This window comes from Rhinolophus sinicus, chromosome 4 (genome assembly GCF_057876585.1).
Source record: "Rhinolophus sinicus isolate RSI-liver-muscle chromosome 4, RSI-T2T, whole genome shotgun sequence".
Classification (NCBI taxonomy): domain Eukaryota; kingdom Metazoa; phylum Chordata; class Mammalia; order Chiroptera; family Rhinolophidae; genus Rhinolophus; species Rhinolophus sinicus.
The window spans coordinates 108,695,587-108,717,492 of NC_142504.1; the positions used below are offsets into that span (position 1 = coordinate 108,695,587).

General features: G+C 42.5%; 1 protein-coding gene across 1 annotated transcript in view; it reads right to left on the reverse strand.

Moving 5' to 3' along the window:
* The window catches only part of KDSR (3-ketodihydrosphingosine reductase), a 36,580-nt gene that overhangs the window by 4,944 nt on the left and 9,730 nt on the right, over positions 1 to 21,906 (reverse strand). Inside the window, exons 4-9 of the mRNA XM_019729327.3 lie at positions 20,485 to 20,550; positions 20,203 to 20,298; positions 13,278 to 13,469; positions 8,280 to 8,363; positions 5,467 to 5,550; positions 2,909 to 3,010 (exon numbers count right to left, since the gene is read on the reverse strand). Of these exons, the coding sequence (XP_019584886.2) occupies positions 2,909 to 3,010; positions 5,467 to 5,550; positions 8,280 to 8,363; positions 13,278 to 13,469; positions 20,203 to 20,298; positions 20,485 to 20,550 (624 nt within the window). The remainder of the gene's footprint in view (positions 1 to 2,908; positions 3,011 to 5,466; positions 5,551 to 8,279; positions 8,364 to 13,277; positions 13,470 to 20,202; positions 20,299 to 20,484; positions 20,551 to 21,906) is intronic.

Below are 21,906 nucleotides of genomic sequence, written 5' to 3' on the forward strand. Positions count from 1 at the left end.
TCTTAAAAGGCGGAAAACTACAAAAAGAAATGTTTTCAAATATGTGAGGTCTCAGAAACATTTGCCTCTCATGCACCTTTTTCAGAAAGCTACTAGAAGAGGTAAACAGCCAACGCGAGGGGGTGAACAAAGAAAGGCAATGTCACGTGATACAGGAAGCAGGGACCCAATACAAAAGGGAGGCAGAGGGGCTCCCCAGGATGACCATGAGGGGGAGGCCGGGGGTCAGCTATGCATAGACATGGGGGCAGCCAGTCCTGACGGGCAGGTCAGAAGGTTCCAGGAGGAATTCCTTCCAGAAGGTGAAACTGATAAGAGTATCTGATATTTCTGAGAGGAGATGAAGACAGTCACTCTTAATAATGCACAGAAATAATACATAAAAAAAGACCCGTAACAGTTTCAGGGAAAACAAAAGGTTGTATGAGAAAGGAAAATTAATTATGTATATATTGCATAGCTCAGCTGTGAACAGCATTTAGATAGCCATAAAAATGAGTATCTCCAATGGGGGACCAAGCAGCGAAGGACCGCTGCTTTCCCTAACAAGCCTTGTCACCTCTTTGTGCGCAAGGATTACTTTGAAAAATGTAAAAACCAAAGGGAAGCTGGAAAAAGGCAAACTTATGGTGACAGTAAAAAGATCAGGAGGAAAGAAGAAATGGACAGGTAAGCACAGGTGAATTTCAGGGCTGAAAACTATCCTGTGTGACACTGTAATGGAGGATACGTGTCCCTGTACGTTTGTGGGAGCTCATAGGATGGATGTATAACACCGACAGTGAGTCCTCATGTAAACCAGTTAATAATGACGTATCAACCCTGGCTCAGTAACTGTAACAATGTACCTCACTAACTGCAAGATACTAATAATAGGGGGAGCTAGATGGGCACTTTGGAGTTTCCCCTCAAATTTTCTATAAACCTACACCTGTTCTAAAAAATAAAGTGTTTATAAACAAACAAACAAAAACCTAAAAGAAAAAAAAACCCTCAAGAAAAAGCAATTACAATACAGCAGAGTTTTCTGGAAGAAAGCAAAATTTAAGGTGAGACCTGGTGGAAGACTGGAAGTTGTTTACAGGAAGGAAAGTTGGGGATGGAGGGACATAAAGTTGCAGAGAGAAGAGGAGGGCCAGGGGAACAAAGAGAGGTAAGAGGGGTCGGAGGTCAGCGGGCTGTGCCAAGCGATGGATCGCAGGAAAGCCTCACGCAGACGGCACCAGGGGTTGTTGTGCAAGGTAGATCTGAAGTTCAGGAAAACCACCGTGAGAAAGGCGCTGGAAGACTCAAATGCACCCAGGGCCTGGGGCAGGGTGCTGCAAGACCACAGAGGCTTGGGACCGCGTCCTGTGTGACGCGAGCAACTGCCAACGTCCCAGCTGGTTACACCCCGTGCTGCTGGGCCTTCTGATTTTCCAAGAAAAGTCCGAAATTGGAACCTTTTATGTAAAATCTAATTTTAAAACTACTTTATTCAACACGCATACTCAGAGCAGATGGACCAAACAAGTGCTTTATGGGCCCGTGGGCCGCCAGTTTACAACCTCCGGCTGGCAGAGTATGAGACTCGGGCCAGGAGCCCAGGGCAGTAAGTGAGCCTGAACCGCAGGAGCGGCAGCAGAGCCGGAGAACGTGCGTGGACCCCGGACTAGAGGGACAAAAGAGAGGGAGCTGCTCTCTGATGGGAGGGGCAGAGGGAGGGGACTCTGTGACACCCTGGTTTCCGGTTGGGCTCCTCAGTGAATATGAGCACCGACCCTGGGGACAAACACCACAGAATCGGTGATGGGGGTGGGAGGCAGGAAACACAAAGTTTTATGTTGGACGTGTTGAATTGGAGGCATGCCATCACAGCCCAGGTAAAAGAAGTGTATACAGAACTGAAGTTCATGCAATAGTTATGGGCTGAAGTTTTAGATTTGACATGACTCGTACAGAAGTGGGAGGATGGACAAGGCCCGCAGAGAACGTGCAGAATTCCCGTGTTCACTCCTCAGGCATTCTCCTCAAGGTCCTACGATGTGCCAGGCACAGGCTGTGAGGGGCACAGTGTCCTAAGACACGAGAAGCATGGGCTCGTTCTCAGAGCTTACATCTAACAGTGCCTGCCTACCACACCACTGCAACTACCTTACAGTGTGAGAAAGGAAGAGTGAGGAAAACCAACAGCTAAGTCGCTGGGACATTTAGTCTAGACATGGTCTGCTGCACCTAATGTAACTACCATCGCCGCAGGCAGACCCTGCTCAGGCAGCTCCTCCACCCTCTCCTTGCCTTCCTTCTACCTCCGTCATCCATGGCTTTGCCTTTGCAGGGCAATCGCTCTATTCTAACCCTTAGTACTTTATACTGCATTAGTATCACCGTGTTTATCAGTCTCTCCCACCAGACTATAGGTCCCCTGGAATTGCCTTCCATCTGATTCCCCAGCAGCAAACTCAGCACCTAGGACATCAAAGAGCAGTTAACTGGTTATGTCCTGGATGAACTATAATTTCATCCCCAGTTAGGGTGGCCATTGTATTGCATCCTTGACTTGTATCTCCCTAAGTTTAGCTGTCTGTGGCCTGACTCACCGCGAAAAGGTGAGTCCAGTACTGTCAGGCAAGCCCACCCATAAACCACTCCAGACAGAACAGAACCCAGAGTAACACACCAACAGCAGAGATGGCGTTTTATCTCTGCATCTGCAGTGCCCAGCACAGACTTCTTGCCGGTCTAAATTCCTCAAGTTACATCTTTAACCTATTTCCCATTTACTTATCCCTGGTAGAGGAAGGGAATGTTTTACATGCTCAGATCAAGTTACTACATCTTCCTTCAGCTCCTTCTTACTGAAGTTTAATAAGAGGCGCTGCCTGTCTCTCTGCCTGTCCATCTGTCTGATGGCCTACGCAGAGCTCACCTGCTGGAGCCCTTCAGTAATGGAAGTGACTGGAGCCATTCCGCAGGTCAGAGACGAGAGCATGTACCCATCTGAGCCAATGGAACTGTTAAAATTTCCTTGCTAAATGGAAGGAAGAGAAAAGAAAAAAGAGGCAATAGTATTAATAGTAACATGGAAAGGAATCAACTCCAACAGGGAAGGGTGTCTGTTCACTGTAGGTGGGATAAGATGGGAACAAAGCACATATTGCAGCTCAGAAACGAACGTGGCCTTGGCAGGTAGGCTAAACGGCTAGATGGACGGTTCTCAAAATGGGGTTAGCCCACGGACCCTGGATGTCCATGAGACGGGTCCATGAAGACAACATGACTGCCTTTCATACAAAGACATTAATTGCCTTTTTCACTGAGTGACATTTGCACTGATGGGCTCATTAGCACAAATTGCAGTAGTACCACGTCTCCACTGCCACACACACACATTTGCAGTAATAAATAGATACACAAAGAAAACACAAACTTTTTAAAATCTTGTAAAATTTTAAAATGTCAGTTTTGCTTAAACGTGCTCTTGATAAATTGGCAGTAAATTGTTTTAATAAATAGCAACCCTTGAGGACATGTCTTCTTACTATTCTGTGTGACCAAACAGAAATCCGCACCCAGCGTTATTTTCGGCTGTGCACTGTACCCAAGGGAGTTGCCTGCCCTGAAGATAAGCTCTCCTAACAATGGCTTAAGTCATGATATTTGCCGGTTTTTTTCACAGAACACCACTTTCATGTGAAAGAACTATGAACAGACAAACTATGGTTATTCAGACTTAGGCATTTGGAAGATATTTTGTGGAAAATGAATGAAATGGGCCTGTCACTTCAAGGAAAGTTGGCAGCTTTTGTGCTCAGTGTGAAAATCTGAGCTTTCTATGAGACTGTCAGCTTCCCAATATGTAAAGACTTTTATGAGACCAGCAGTGATATTAATGAATGTAAATTTTTGGGTAACTCCGTGAACCCATATTTTCCCAGTGACTAATGCATAATGTTACAAAATCATGAATGAGTACAAAACGTTCAAAGTGCAAAGACCAAGGGTTTTTAATGTAACAGAGAACAACAGTTCATTAATGTAGCTTTCCAATTCCACACTGCAATTAAACTTGAGAAACAACTATTCATCCAGTGTGGGTTTAATAGTAAAAAAGAATGTCCACCATGATCCAAAAAGCCTGTAAAATACCCCTCCCTTTTCTAACCACGTATCTCTGTATGGCCAGATTTTCTTTATATCCTTCATTCAAAACAACATATGACAACAGATCAAATGCAGAAGCAACTATGAAAACCCAGCTGTCTTCCAGGAACACAGGCATCGAAGAGACTGGGGGAATGTAAAACAACACCCCTCTTCTCACTAGAGGTTTGTTATGAGAAATAATTATGGTTGTAAAAATGTTGCATTAAAATGTAATGGGCTTATTATTATTTTAAATGAATTAATAAATGTTTTTACAATTATACAGTTTCAATGTCTAATATGGCAAATATAACCCATGTAAACAACAGTTCCCTGGGGTTGCCAACCGTTTAGAGTGCAAAATGGTCAAGAGATGAAGAAATTTGAACACCAACAGACTGAATGAGTCCTGCCCAAAATACCAAGAGCTATTTCAGATCATTAAAAACTCTGAGCGTGTTTGCTCTGACTTCAGATAAGCAGGAACAACAAAGTTGGCTCCATCCACGGGTGCCATCGGTCTATGCCTTTGAACGCAACAGAGCAAAGTTCTTCCAATGTTCTGTATGGATTTTGGTAAGTTCGATATTTCTCATGTTCTACCCAATACCACCCCTTGCACAGCATGGTGACACTTCTCATTCCAGTGGTCCCCAAACTTCCTAAATTCAGCGTGGGCCTACGGTTTACAGCTATCCCTCGCAGATGGATATTTCTCTGCGTGTGGGTTCACAGGAAGGTTGTCAGAAGTTGGTGGCACGTGTGTTGTTCTACAAAACAGCACACACTTTCTAACGATACCCTTTTTAACTCCATATAAACTCAGTAGCCCAGAATCACACTGGCGAGGTGGACGGGATGGTGGCCCAGGGGGCTGGTTGCACTTTCTTATTAGTGAACATTTGGGGAAATGATACCAGGAAGCAGGAAGGTGAAAGAAAAATCCTTAACCAACGACTTGGGCGAGAAGGTACCTACAATAATCTAAAACTCAAAGTATTGTGGAAAAGAAGGAAGAGGTCAACAAGCTGCACGCACTATTGGTAGAACATGCTGTTGACATTCCATAGGAACATCTCGGTTTTGTTTTGAAAGAACCAAAGTTCCCAGACACCCTTACAGATCAATCTGCTCCTACGGGGAAGACATATAATCCCTTTCCAGGAGCATAGTTAACATGGAACTGATAATGTGTTGAAGGGAAGAAAAATGTATTAGACATGATGACTCTCTCTGACCAAAAAGATGCAGCAATTTGTGTTTTGAAGTAAGTCCTGGGACAAATACCTTTTTAGAAATACAGAACTGGTTATTAACAAACAAATCAAGGATTTGACTTACTATGGCATCTTTAACAATCTGTTTGGCTACTTGCTCTGGTGTGCAAATAGATGTGGTCTCGGAAATAAGACGGGTTTCCAAAGGCTGAAGTGGAAAAACGGACATATTAATACCACTAAATTAAAAAGTCAATAATTCTGACAGCCCTCCCCTCCCCCGATTTCTAAATAATTCCAGTTTTCTACCTACGAGTAGATTCTTATTTTTGGAATTAGGTCCATCTGGATTCTAAACCAGTTTCTACCTGGTTACTGTGTAAAATTCAGCGCAGTAACTGGAGCCAGACCAGGAGGCCGTGGCCACTCTCTGTAGAACGTGTGGTCCTGGCTCCAGTGAGGACCATCGAAGCTAGAATGAGAACACATCACTGGTACAAGACCAGCAATACTCCTGCCTTGAATCCTCGCTGCTGGCCACACACCTGACCCATAGTGTTTATGCAGAGCCTAGGCTGCGTGCCCCGAGCAAGTCTGCTCTTATGAGTAGCATTTCTGTTCTCACTATACTTCCAGGCCAAGCGGAGGAATGACACCTGGACAGAGAATGAATGGTGACACATGGGCTCAAAAATTATTTAAAAGGGAGTTTAAGTTAGAAGTTTCAAAACTAAAGCCTTAAACTGCATGAAACTAAATTGTATTTACCATGCAGGCTTGAAAGAATTAAAAAAAATTGAAACCAGAATATATCTTCTTAAAATAGAAAAGCACAGCCCTTCATAAAAGTTGGATATTTCTTGATAAACCTGAAACTGAAGAGAAAGGCCTTCATGAGGTGTTACCATTCATTCTTCCAGACCACCAGGCTGGTGTATGTGGCCAGATATACATTAGATTTAAAAGCACTATGGCGCCCCCTAAAGGGCTCACAGACCAAAGGTAGAATTTGATTTAGCCCAGGAAGTCTGCCCAACATTTTACTGGAGGAAAAAAAAAACGCAGCATAACATCAAAATGAAATCTTCACAGGGAAATCACCACGCTTTGTGAGCTCTGGCTTCAAACTAAAAAGACTGTTTACCAAATGTTGCAAATCTGCTTAGCAGACCACACTTATTCTAAGACAGACACGTGGCTTAAATTTACTTATTTGAAATAGTAATTTTAAAGGAAACAGAGCCAAAGAGAAATGCATAGGAAAAGAGCTTCTAAATCATAAACATCTTTTTGCAAATATACGGTCTATAGAGCATAAGTGCCAATTTTTATGCTGTGGAGGTTCACATAAGCATTATTATAAAAGACAAGAAAAACAATCAAGGCGGGTTCAAGGTGGTAAGTTCTGATTGATCCCTTTCTTCTCCACTTTATTTGTTTGCTCAGCGAGGGTCTATGGTGCATCAGGGCAAAGAGCAGCTTCCTTTGAACAAACACAAAGCTTGCATTCAGCTCGGGACGACTGGGGGTGGCCGTGTAAATGTAAACATCCAGTGGTGGTAAGCACCTTGGAGAAAACATAAAGCCAGGGAGTGCTATCTGAGATACAGAGGGTCAGGGAAGTGACATCCGTAGAGATGGAAAGAAACAAGGGAGTAAGCCATTCAAACAGCCAGAGAGAGACGACAGCACGAGCGGAAGCCCACAGGTGACAACAGGCTGGGCAAGCTCACGGAATTGACGGGCAGGGCTCCTGTGTGTGGCTGAGGGCAAGAGGAGAAAACGCTGTGGGCAGGTAGGTGGCTGAGTTCCAGACACTGTGGGACACTATAGGCCTTTGGGTTCTGTTCCAGGCATGATGAGAGGCACTACAGCTGCACTCTCCAAGATGTACATAGCTGCTACAAAATGCAATATTTAATTTTAACTTTGAATTATTGAAAAGTAAATAAAATTAAACATTCACCTTCTCAGTCCCACTAGCCAGACTTCAGGTGCTCAAAGCCACAATGTGACTACCATATTGCAAAGTACAGACAGAGAACATTTCCACCATTCTAGAACATTCTGTCGGACTGTGCTGCACGAGAGGTATTTGGTCTTTGGAGATTTTTTGTTCATTTGTTTTTTATTTTTTGTTTTTTTGCACAAGAGGGTTTAAACAGGGAAGTGACAAGACCTGACTTAGGCTTTAAACAGATCATTAGTAACTATGAAGAACAGACCCCAGGGGGGTAAGAACAGAAGCAGGCACACCAGTTTGAAGGCTATTAAGGTCGTTCAAGCAAAAATATCACTTGGCTATGACTACGAGGATGGTAGTGATACGTGCAGTTTTTGTGTTTTGTTTTTAAAAAGGTCACATTTGGAATATGTTCTCAGGGTGGAGCCAAGAGGATTTGCAAATCAACTGGACATGTGTGAGGGGGAGAACCAAGGCTGGCTTCGCTGTTTACAGCCTGAGCAGCTGAGTGAACAGTGGGTGCCAGGTAATGAGATGAAAACAATGTAGGGAATCAGAGGGAATCAAAAGTTCTGTTTCTGAAATGTTAAGTCTGAGGCTCCCATTAGCCCTACACATGGAGACACCGGATTGGCAACCAGGTCTTTAAGTTCAGGGGTGAGATCATTATTTTTAAAGACTATCATCTCATTAGTTAAAAAATAAGCTGTCTTCTCCCTCTTAAAGAAAAATACCTTATTAATTGAATAAGGCTTCAAAGATTATCTGCAAAACTCATGGCCTTTGAAAATATGGCTGCATTCTCCAAGATTTCAAATGCAAAGTTCAGAGGCCTCTAGCTAGCACGTAAATTGAAAGGAACTCAATTTTTTGACTGATGAAAATGCCTGTGGGCTGAAATGTGGAGGGACAGAAAATCAGAAAAGGGGTTTACAATATTAAAGACTCAAAACGTGGCACAGAGGAATACTTACCTTTGTTTTGTTTTCTTCTGCAAACCCAGGGGTGTCTGTGTCTGGCGGGTAGGCCACTGTGACATAGACATTATATGGCTTCACCTGCGTTTCAGAAACAACATTGGCCCCTTCAGTAAACAAGATACAATTTCACATCCTCCCTCACCAGCCTGCACTGGCTGCCAGGCATACGTAATAAATACTGCCCTGATTTTCCCAAGAGGTGGCAAGGCCAACGGGTGATGCTGGAAGGAGAACTACCACCACCTGAGTCAGGAAACTGATCTCCATATAGACCGTTTAGAAATAAAGAAGAAAAGCTCATCTTAATGCAGTTCTACTCCAGAAGGCACCTGGTCCTAAGGAATGGCCATCTATCCCCTTCTTCGTTTCTTCCACTCCCGCTGCCCATGAGGAAAGCGACAGCGCTAGAAGGAAGTCCAGTTGGTCTCCCCCTCACAGCATGCTCCTTAGGTACTGGGTTCAAGGCAATGACTAAGTCTGCCCCTCCGCCATCAGACTGTAAATCTGTTTTCCTTCACGGCTGCTCCTGAAACTCCTGTTAGGTTGATTTCATCCACAAAATATGTTGAGGCCACTGAAACCCCTTTCTTGGTGCCCTTCTCGTGCCACCCAGACCCTGGTCTAGAACTGTATGCACCCTGAGAAGGTTGCTTGCTCAGGGGCTCCCTGTGCAGCCAGCCTCTGCCCAGAGGGGCTCAGGAGTCACTTCCTCCTCCACAGAATGGGCCAACAGGAATCTCCCCAAGGCAGAAGCCCCACGTCAGACCAGCCAGGCTTCTCTTCACAGCTCCCTCCCCTACTTGGAACTCCACCCCACTGTGAAAGAACAGGTTCTTAGGCTTGTTTACTTCACCACGGGGCCTCCACACTTAACTTCCCCACTCATAAACACACACCCAACGATTCTAGAAGATTCTCTTTCTAGTCAGCCAGGACACACCCTTCCCACAGCCTTCTTTGCAGCAGCCCTGCTCCACCCGGATGAGGGTGACGGTTCATACCGTCCGAATCTCTGCCATGACTTTGGTTTGCCATTGGCTCACTGCTTAGTCCCCATGACTTGAAGTGGGCAGGCAGCAGCTAGTAGTAAGATCAGCCACTATGTGTCTCAAGGAGGCTGAAAAAAGACAACGGGACTTCCTAAGGCAATGGCCTCTGAGAGTATCCCCGGGTCCCTTCTTATCGTGGAGCCCTTTTCCTAGTTCCATCCATGAAGCACAGTTCTGAAGCCTGTGGGCGGAGCCTGCCAACCTGGAAAGTGCAGGGAGACGTTTTTGTTGGTTCAGCTCCAGTGCAGAGGGCACAAGAGTGTGTTCACTCAGCACAGAAGGCATGTCGCTTCAAGGCCCAGCCATGCTCGTGAACAGCTCTGGATTCAGGCCAGGCCGTGAGGCTGATGAGCAAGCAAGTTCTCGTCCACTTGTTCCTGACAGAGTGACTTTTAAAGCTGTCTCTGTTGTACAGAGATCAGAGAAAAACAGCACCACGAAAGCCAGTAAGTGGTGACCAGGCAGCCCCATAGAGCCTGCGAGGACGGCTTGGATATGGTCATTTCTATGCCTGTCCTGTCCCCTCTGCCTGTCCCCACAGTGAGGATGGGGGTCCATACGCCACTGTGAGAGAGCATTTCAAAGCGGTGTTTCTCAAACTCAAGGTTATGGCTGAGCTTCCAAATGGTTAAGACAGCCTTTCAGAACAGCTTTCTCCTGGGGTGGGCACAGATTGTCAGGGTTGGGAGAAACCATTCCAATCCCTTTCCAGTGTGGTATCCACTCTGTAATAATGGAACCGAGTGAGTCTCTCCACTCTCTGGTTGGATATCGCCAGTAGCTAGTAAGCTGACCATTTCATTCACCCAATAAATACCTAGTGACTTTACTACATGCGTCAGTACTGTTCTAGGAACGAAGCATACGGACGTGAACAAAATAGACAAAACCCTTGCGCTCATGGAGCTGACGGTCTCCTGAAACTCTTGGTCAAATAATTCGCTAAAATCGAAATACATTAAACTATGTCTCTACTTTCCTTTATTTGACTAATCCCATAATCCCAGCAGAAAAAGAAATGAGGCTCACTCGGCTTTACTTGTTCTTGCTGAGATAATGCTGACGCCCAGAGAGCACGACGTTTTATAAGACTTTATAAGCCAGGACTTCACTAACAATCCCCTGCTCACCTGGCCAGTGTCTGCTTCTCCTTGCCACTGCTGATGGACCACTCTCTGTCCCCGCCAACCCCCCTCGCACTGTCTCCCTTCTGCCGGACTCAGTCTCCATCAGACAGATAACCACCTGCTCAAGACTGTATTATCAAAACAATCCTACTTAAGATACGTTGTTCCTAATTCCATCAAATCAAAGACATGGGAGCTGTTGAGCTGACGTCCAGAATTTAAACCTCAGCTTCCTTTCAGGCCATGATAGAAAGAAATGAAGTTAGAGGGAGGTGAGCATGACTGGGGCAAGAAACGGACAAAGGACAACACCTAGTTTTCTGTTACTTGGTCTCTGCTTTCCAAAAAGATTAACTTTTAAAATCTTTAAATGATGTATTTGTACCTAAAAGACTGAATATTAAAAAAGACCAAAAAAAAAAAAGCAACACGGCACAGCATTCTTTCAAAATTACTTATGGTACACAAAACATTTCTAGGGTCCTACTTTAGTTTGGGGGCAAGGGTTGGGATGAACAGAAAGACTTAAGCGTTAAACCGAAAGGACTGTCAAAAGTTTGAGCAATTCTGTTTTATTCACAGAAAACACAACCACACAGACTGGATTATCTAGCTTTCAAAAACACAACATTGAAAAACAAAAACAAAAACAAAAAACCCCCACAACACTGGAAGTTTATAGGGAAGCAACTATTGTTTTGATGCGAGTTCTGCTATGGACAAATTAGGTTTTGATGACTGAATTTCTTTGCCCCCAAACCCATTATTTTTCATGGTACATGTTACTTTATTTTTTGTTTACATGAGGACATTTTTAATGGAGTTCAAATACGGAGAGAAGTCAAGCAGGCTGGCAAGTCCAGGCCAGCTACTTGCAGTGTGTGAAGCACACTTGTCACAAAGAGGCTGCAGGCTCTCTGTCTGTCCTAGCCACTCACGCTCTTCTCCCTTTTCTTTATTAACATCTCTGTTCTACCTGGAGCGAAACCAGACTGCCCACATTATATACTTTGCCCTAAATTAGTGAATTCTGAAGTAGTTCTGCGAGACAAGACTTAGGGACAAAAAGCCCTCATGAGCAGATTTGTCATTTCCAAAACACTCCTTCACCTGATGGTTCCTAAGACAAATGAAGGGCTGAGGTACGTAACCAGATGAATCAGGCTTCTTCTGACCTGAGTTACAGATACAGCGTCTGCTGCAGAAAGAAAGAGGAAAAGGCCCAGGCCAGAGGAGGCCTGGGCTTTGTTACTATTTCTGTCACAAAGTAACCGTGTGGCTTTGAGCAAGTCTCCATGAACTTACTGAAAACTCAGTTTTCTTATCTATAAGGTGGCATAACATCTTCTACCTCATTTATTTCACAAAACTGTTTTAAAAATAAAATAGTTGTTTACAAAGGGACTTTTCAAAGTAAAAATTACAAAAGGAATTGCAGTATTCTTACTTGACATTTTAGTCATACAATACGTATTATAATGACCTATTATTGATTAAGAATACTAAACAAGCTGATAAAAAGGAAATTTGGGTCTGTTTCTTTTGAGATGAGAACAGCACAGTCCATCAGTCCCTAAGTGGCACATCAGGATTCTGTCACTGACCAACTCATCTGTGCTGCAACACTCATCCAATGTCCAGGCAGTGTGGCACTCTGTCACATACCACCAAGGGCTCTTTTCGGGATTTTCTAAATCAAGAGTCAGCAAGCTATGGTCTGAGGGCCAAACCTGGCCCTTCACCTGTTTTTACAAATAAAGTTTTATTGGAACACAGCCATACCTGTTCATTTATGTACTGCACATGGCAGCTGTCCTGCTATCACAGGAGATTGCAGTTGTTGCAATAGACAACACCTGGCCCTCAAAGGCCAAAATATTACTATCTGGCCCTTTACACACAAAAAAAGGAAAAAAAATTTGCTGACCCCTGATCTAAATCATTAAATGAGTTTCTCAAATCACACACAGTTACTAGAAGAGGGCTCACCACAATGGATTCTCTTCGGGGCATTTAACATCATAATGTAGTATTATATTTCAGCATATACGGCAATAGTATAATTTCACCTTGCCCTTTTCAGTACACGACTTTGGGTAGATATGTGTGATGTTCTCTAAGCATTCCCATGTGACAATAATACAGAATTCTACTCCACACAGCTGAGGTGTAAGGCTGTCACATCATGACACTTTGAGACTATTCCTAACCTCGCCCTTCTTTCACAAAATGTTCTATTAACTGTGAAAATAAAAATCATTCACTTTCATCAATATTTCTTTAAGATATTAAAATATAAGTATTAGGAGAGTCAAATGATTTTTTTCAGTCGAACCCTCTCATTTTATAGATAACGAAACCGAGACCAAGTTAAATGATTGGTCTAAAAGCTGAGAGCTAGACAGCTTAAGCGCTTCCCTCAAACACATAGTAATTTTATTATTCAGACAAAAATGTTTTTAAGTTAAGGAAACATCTCTACAGAATAAAATATCTAGTTAGCCTCATGCATACGCATACAGTATTTGACCAAGAATACAATGAAGATATTAGTACTTTGTGTATTAAATTAAGCAAGCAAAAACCTCACAACCATTTTGTTTATGGAATGAAAAACGTTAACTTTTTCATTGCAAAATTGAAAAATGTTAACTTTTTCATTGCAAAGTTCAGGCATTGAACCAATTGATTCTCTGTCACTAATGTCAAATCTACAATCTGTAATTCAATATAACAACATGTGTAAAGAAGCTACAAACTAAAGAGGAACATTTGCTGAGCTGAGGAATAAATATAAAACCAAATACAACGTTTACCTCCATCTGCAAAGCTTCAGCCAATCCCCTGATGGCAAACTTGGACGAAGAGTAGGCTGTGAAACCGAACAGTCCCACCTGTCCCGCCTGGGAGGACAGAAAGACGATCCTGCCCACCCGGCGCTCCTTCATGGTGGTGATCACGGCTCGGCTGGGGTACACGCTGCCCAGGTAGTTGATGCTCATTAGTCTCTGAAGGGAGCAAAGAGGCGATGAGGAGTGAACAAGGTCAAAGCCACAAGGCAGGGCTCACGGGAATTCGGTCTGCTCTCCAGATTGCAGTTCTCCAATGGAGTCCAACTGACTGGGAGCTCAGTGGATTTGGTAAATGAATGAAGGATTAAATGATCCTGTCAATGAGCTGTGATGCTCTGCTTCTATTCTCTGAAGTCTGTTTCTGTATATAGCCTTGCATTCTCACAATGGCAGCACTTACGTGTTTGCTGAAAATGGGTCAGAACTCGTTCTCTCCTTGTAAAACGTACACTGCATATTGCAGGTGATACTTTTTGCCAGACAGTTTTAGAAACAAGCTTCAAATATTTCCAGCCTTTAGTTCTAAGCTAAAGAAAGACCCCAAAGAGACTAGGACAGAGGTTAACAGCATGGACTGTGGTTTGAAGCTTTTGCTCTACCATTTACGACCTATTTGATGATGAACAAGAAAAGTCAGATACTCTACTTATTTCTGTAGCTGAAAACAGGTTAATAATAGTAGTATCTCATAGGGCTGTTGCAAGGATTAAAAGAGGAAACACAAGTTGGATGCTAGCGCAGCCCCTGACCCACAGTAAGTACTCAATAAATGTTGGCTCTTATATCATGATGGGTAAGATGTTACACAGGTACAAACAGTATATTTTCCCCTCATCCTGGGAACTCTTAAAAACTTTACATTTTAACTTGAAAATGTAAGACTTGCACTAAAATGTTTTTATGCTAAAAGTCTTGTAAAAATACTTCACAGGGGAACTTTGGATCAATCATGAAATGTTAACTCAGTAGAATGATAGATCATTTTTAGAAATGTTAGGGGGGATATTTATTGTGTAAGTTTTAAAAAAGCAGAGGGTAAAATGTATTTATGCTGTGACTATAACTATTTCAAGTATTAAATAAAATTACATGTATATAGGGGCAAAACCAAGGAAATAACAGATAATTATAAGTGATTGTGTTAGGATGCTGGGATTTCCATTTTTTCCCAAACTGTCTTTTAATATCATTACTGTTTTGATAATAAAAATGCTCTAAAAAAGTATTTGAAAAAAGATAGCACACTGAATTCAAGGGTTAACTTCATCTCCCTTCAGCGATCCCACTAAAATCTCAGTAAAAAGATGTCTTTTTTTAAAGGCAAGAACCCACAAGAGCAAAGAAAATCAGAGCAATAAAATTTTGGAAGTGGAAGTACAGAATGACAAGTGGTAACTACCTTAGCAGAAGGCTGAATGTTAAGCCAAGAGCAGAGAAACTGAGAATCAGGATTGTACCACAGAACACCCAAAACGCTCAAGTACCTCTGGGGCAAAAGGCTGGGCATGGGGCTGAAAGACAAGAGTATCAACTAAGAGTTTGTTTAAAAAACAGTCAGATGGGCAAATCCACAGTTATAATCAGAGATTTCAATACCTCTTTTTCAATAATTCATAGAAAAAGTAGACAAAAATCAGTAAGGACATAGAAAACTTGAACAATGTTATGAGCTCAATTGACCTAATCGATACTAATAGAACACTCCATCCAAAACAGCAGAAGACACATTCTTTTCAAGTGCACGTGGAATGGCTACTAGATAGACTATATCCTGGGCCATAAGACAAGTGTCAATAAATTTTTAAAAATTCAAGTCATACAAAGGCTATTCCTTGGCCACAATGGAATTAAACTGGAAATCAATGAGAGAAAGACTTCTGGAACACACCCAAATATTTCAAAACTTCTAAATAACCCAAGGGTCAACACAGAAATGAAATGGGAAATTATAAAATATTTTTAATTGAATGAAAGTGAAAATACATATCAAAATTGGTGGGATGCTGCTAAAGTAGTATTTAGGAGGAAATCTGCAGCACTTCAGTATCTGTGTTAGAAAACAAAAAGGCCTCAAATCAATGACCTCAGCTTCCACCTAAAGCAACTAAAAAAAGAGCAAATTAAAACAAAAGCAGGAAAAAAAAAGGAAATAATAAAAATGAGAGGAAATAAATGAAACAGAAATTCAAAAACAACAGAAAAATCAATAAAAGCAAAAGCTGGTTATTGAGAACATCAATAAAATTGATAACCTCTAGTCATACTAGTCAGGAAAGAGAGAAGACACAAATTTTCAACAACAGGATTGAGAGAGGTGACATCACTACAGACTCTATGGCTATTAAAAGGATAATAATGGAATATGATGCATAACTTTGTGCCAATAAATTCAACGACTTAGATAAAATGGACAAATTCCTTGAAAGACACAAGACCAAAGGTCACTCAAAAAGATATATATGTAGCCAGCCAGTACACATATTAAAGAAATTGAATTAAATTCATAAACCTTCCCACAAAGAAAGCCTCAGGCTTTACTCAATTCCACACAAACTCTTCCAGAAAACTGAAGAACATTCCTCCGCTCATTCTATGTGACCAGCATTACCCTAATTCCAAAACCAGAAAATAACATTAAAAGAAAAGGAAACATTACAAGAAAACAAAAAATGTCCCTCAAGAACATAGAAATGATACTACATCATAACCAAGTAGGATTTATCCAAGGAGTGCAAGGTTGAACATTTGAAAATAAATCAATGTAATTCACCATATTAACAAACCAAAAAAGAACTCTATGATCATCCCAATAGATGCAGAAAAAGCATCTGACAAAATTCAACATCCATTTCTTTTAAAAAGTCTTGGCAAACTAGGAATAGAAGGAAACTTCCTCAACTTGATAAAGAGCATCTACCAAAAAACAAAAACAAAAAACCTATAGCTAACATCATACTTAATGGTCAAAGACTGAATGTTTTCTCCCTAAGATCAGGGACAAGGCCAGGATGTCTGCTCTCACAACTTGGACTCAATTCTGTGCTGGACATTCCAGCCAGTGTAATAATAGTGTTCAGATGGGAACGGAAGAAGTAAAATGGTTGCAAATGGCATGACATTGGATGCAGAAAATCTAGTGAACACTAGACTTAATCATTGAGTTTAGCAAGATTGAAAGATCAATATACAAAAATCAACTGTACTTCTCTATGTTAGCAACGAACACTCAGAAACTGAAATTTAGAAAATACCATTTACACTAGTATCGAAAAATATGAAATGCTGAAAAACGATGTGCAAGACCTATACACTGAAAACTACAAAACCTTGGGGAGAGAAATTAACGCTAAGTAAGTGGTGATATAGACTATATTCATGGATTAGAAGACAACCTTGTTAAAATGTCAGTTGTCCCACGTGGATCTATAGAGTCAATGCCACCCCAATCAAAGTTTTAAAATAACTCTCATTCATATCCACAGGTAGGTAAAACAACCAAGACAGCTCCATGAAACCATAAAGAAAGGAATTAAAAAGGAAAATGAAGAGAAGAGTGTTGGAGGTCCCCAAGAGCCCCTCGCTGTGTGATTCACTAGCAGGCCTCCCAGGACTCGGCATATAGCCGTGCTCATGACTGACTGACTGCAGTAAAAGGACATAAAGCAAAATCAGCAAGGGCAAAAGGCACCCAGGTGAGAGTCCAGAGGACATGAGGTGTAGGTTTCTGGGAGTCCTCTCCCCATGGAGTCATGCGGGGGTGGGGTGTGATTACTTCCCCTGGCAATGATTTGTGACATGTGCAAAACACTGTGTATAAGCATTTTACATGCATGTGAACTTCAATAAAATTAAAACTGAAAACAAGAAATCAAACAAAAAAAGTAACTGAGATACAATTTGTTTTAAATAAAAATGAACTCTTAGCTTCAGAAAATGCATCAAATGTGGTAGCGTGTCTGCTACCAGGGCTCACTGATGATAATAAGCCTGTTCCTGGACTTGACTAGAGCAATCCAAGCGACCAAGCCCGAGTAGGGAGAGGGCAGAGGGGCCTTGGATGGTGACGCTCCCCTGTCACCTCCATTCAGGGCAGCCAGGGGACGGAGGGGTCTTTCCCTACCGACACAGAGGGTGAGGCCCACGACAAACAATTCCCAGAATGAGGCCTCATCGTTGGAATAGAGGCACCAGGTTTTGGGTAAACAGTTCTTCCTTTTCAGAAGGGTGGTTCTCACGGGGGTGGGGCCACTTCCAACATCCCCTACCCGCTGCTTGAGCCCGTGCTGTTCTCTGTCCTCTCTCCCGCCACCCACTCTCCGTGGTCGCCCGTGACTGTACCTCCATCCACTTCCCAATGTCCCCATTTCTTGCCTTGACTACCCCAACAGCTCCTAGAAGTCTCCCTGACACAGCGGGAAGAAAAATCCTTCGGAAACTGAAATGCAGGTCCCGGTACTGTCTAGGCGAGCTTAAAACTCCTGCGAGGTTTAGAACTAAAATCCAAACGGCTCACGGGGGCCTTCAAGGCCGCAGCAGATCTGGCCCCTACCCCACCCCGCCCATCGCTCAGGGCGCTCCAGCCACACAAGCCTCCTAGTCTTTCCGTAGGTTTGCCAAGCTCTTCCCACCTTGGGGCCCTTGCAGGCACTGGCTTTTCCGCCTGAGATCTCTCCCCTGGTCTCTTTGACCCCATTCTTCAGGTCTCAGACCCCGAGGCAGGGTCTCCTACACCACCTAACGGAGCCCCTCGGCTCCTTTCCTGTTTTCCTCTCCACGGAGTGCGTCCTCTGAAATCACACTGCTGTTCTGCTTGCCCCTGTGGGGTCGGTCCCACCTCACCAGGGCCAAGACTTGATTCTCTTGCTCACCATGGCATCCTCAGGTGCCAGAACAATGCTTGACTCACTGGAGTCTTTCTCGAATATTTGTGGATTGAATGAATACAGGGAGAAGGACGTTAATATTTACTAAGCAGCTACTGTGTGCTAAGCATTATGCATACGCTATGTTATTTAATCCTCATAGCTCTGGGAACTGTATATCCAGTTTACAGGGATGGGAGCTAGGTCGGAAGAAAAGCTGAGGCCAGAAGAAAAAGAGTGATCTGCCTGAGATCACACAGCTAGCAAATGGTTGGACTTGAAATTAGAGCTAAGATTTAAAACTGGTTTAGCCCGATGCCAAGTCCACTTTTTTTCCTACTGTACCCGTGCTGTTGGGCAACAGAGAGCAGCAAACAGTTATGGGGGTGGGTACAGGTGCGGGAAGTTAGTGGTGGTGTGGGAAAAAAATTGTGTTTTCTTTTTTAAATACGAGAGGGGGAAGGAAGAAAGGAAGGAGGGAAGGAAGGGAGGGAAGGAATTAGTGCGAATGGGAGACTGAAGGTTGAGAGCAAAGTGAGTTTGTTAAAAAGACTAGACTTGTACATTTTTTAATATTTCAACAGGTTTCATATTATAGCTATTTTACCTCTTCCTTCCATCTCACCTACTTCGTATTTTCTCCTTGTCATTGATACCCACGTACATTCATCCACTTAGTTTCTCCTATTCTCACTCACAATTATATACCCCCACAAAACATCCACTCAATGTTCTTTGTACTTCCATCAGACACACAAATGTAAGCAATCCCTATACCCTCTGTCCCCAAGCAGACACACCCCACTTCCCAAGGTCCCAACTTTACATCCGTACATTTATTATTATGAACGTGTAACTACTTGTACCCCAGTCCTCTCTTTGCCCTTCACATTCAGTCAAGGTGAGTCTTCTGCTAAGAGAATAGCTCTTCAGTGTTCTCACCACACACACACACACACACACACACACACACACACACACACACAGACAACTATGCGAGGTGATGGATGTGTTCATCAATTTGATCACGGTAATAATCACTCACAATGTAGACGTATCTCCCCCCACACCACCTTTCACACACTGTCTCTCTCACACACACACCCTCTCACACACCCTCCTCTGTTGCTGGCCACCCCAGAAGTCCTTCACCTCATCACTTCATGTGGAGGTTACTACTACAACTATTTTCCCCAACTGACTCTTTACACAGCTGTTGAAACAATCTTCAAAATCTGCCTTTGATTACTTACAGATAAAGGTATCCAGGTCCAGACAACTATCTTTAAGCCTAGCTGATAAAGGACCCTTAAGACACTCCAGTCCCCTCTGCTTATATCTACATCCAGACTCTCCTGACGTGACCTTAAGTCAGTGTTTAGGGTGCTTTCCCGCAGCCCACCAGAAGTAAGATACCTGAATGACTGCTCCAGCAGTCTCCTTTCCTATAAAAGGGGATGCAATTTCACTTTGCAGAGTAAAGCATTCACAACCCATCACTACTATGATGAAGGCTCAACAGAACATTAAGAAAAAGATGTCTGATACAATGCCAACTAAAAAAAACGTTTTGCACTTAAAGATTTCAAATCGGATGTGTATTTCTTTAGGGCTCAATTAAACAACTAAGATTCCATGGTAAACCTGTTTAAAAGCATAATCATAAATATGACGCATTACCTTTTTACTCTTGATCCGAGAGCTCATAAAAACTCTGCTCTTCAACGTTTTGATTTTTCACTATTAAAAATACTGACACTTGACATGAAAATCCAGCATCTCTAGGCTTACAAGAGCTTTCTAAAATGTATGATCTCAGTGATACGAGGGTGAGATTTGCCCTTAAGTTTGGATGGTCATGGCATTGAGACCAAAATCTTGTCTAGCCTCCCTCTGGTCTTCTAAAGCTCCTATTAAATCGGAACTCATTTCATCAATTTCATTTGTAAAGCCTTTACCCATGGCCTTGTTTTACTTTTTAGTGTATGGGCTACTTCAATGAGCAAAAAAAGCAAAATTTTACTTACTTCAAAAGTACTAACTTCAAGATCTTCAAATGTTCCTGAAACTGACATTCCTGCACAGTTTACAAGCATGTCCACGGGGCCCAGTTTCTCCTGTGCCTGGAAAATTTTATCAGAGCAGGCATTAAGAAAGAGAAGAACCAACTTAGTAGCAAATCAAAGCCAATAAAATGTATCAAACTATTAAAGCTATCAGGAAGATTTACCCATTCCAAGCCACAGAGCAAAATGGTAAGAACCAAGAGAAAGGCGTGTGAATTCATTCCCATTAGCCCAACCTCTTACTTGTTTTATGACATTCTCCACTTGGCTATAGTCTTGAGATACGTCGACTGATATACAAAGCACCACCTGTTAGAAAGAGAAAAAAATGATCAAAGCTATCAGGTGTCTGAAACTACTTTTAAAAGAATTTTTTTTTTTTTTTTAATGAAAGGCAATTCTTTCCAAAAGATAAGGAGTACAATTTTGAATATACCAATTGCAGTATTTGAAACCTGCTGACAATAAAATTAGTACGGTTTAATTTTCTTGGCGGTTGTCATTGAAAACTATTCTGAGCAAACTCAAAAGAAATATTGGTCAAAGGATACAGACTCTCGGGTATAAGATGAATAAGTTCTGGGGATCTAACATATAACACGGTGACTGTCGTTATTAACACTGTCCTATTGGATACTTGAAATGTGCTAAGAGAGTAAACTTAAGTGTTCTCAGCACACACACAAAAATGGTAACCATGTGAGCTGATGGCTATGTTAATCAACTTGATTGTGGTAAGCAGTTCACAGTGTAAATGTATACTAAATCATTACATATGCCTTAAATATACATTTTGTTTTTCAATTATACCTCAATAAAGCTGGAAATAGAAAAAAAAATGTAAAATGCTCCTCTTGAAATGCCACCAATCTAGCGTGACAGAAAGCAGGTCAGTGATCACCGATAGCCAGGAACGGAGGGAGGGAGGAACTGCAGGGGGCAGGGAAAACCCTGGGGGCGCTGGCAAGTTCTCTGTGGATGTCGGTGGTGGTATCACACGTGCATACATCTGTCAAAAGCCACTGAACTGTAACACTCTTTAAATGGGTGGTTTATTGCATATAAATTCTATCTCAAGTTGTTTAAAGGAATACATAAATTATATAAAGAATATATAAATTGTACATAAATTATCTCAGGTTGTGAATATCTTAAGTTGTTAAAAAGAATGATAACAAATCTAATACACAGGTTTAAAAAACTATTCCCCTTGGAACAATATCACAACTATGACTGCCGTACTGGGATTCAGTATCAGTAGGTGGAATAGAGATAAGCAAACACTATCTACTTGCAGGAGACCTCAGGTTGGCACCTGCTGAGCGGCTGAGCCACGGGCACTATCTTCTAAGGACCAAGGGTCAATCTGGGCCTGTGGGAGCTGAGCTGGGAGCCCAGTCATGTTTGGTTCAGTCCGAGGTTTGCTTGCGATCCCCGGACTCCGGACTGACCCGCCACTCAACAGACCCTTTAGACGAGGGGTCACAGAGCCGAACCCCAGAGCCCACCCAGCACAAAGCTGGTGGTGCTCAGGGGTGCGCTGCAGAGCAACGGCAGGAGGGGTTCAGCCTGTGCTTACCATGGAAACCAAGTCCATTCAGTCTTGGGAAAGGGAGGAGAAAAGAGGAAACACACATATGGGTGCTTACTTCGGTAGAAATATAG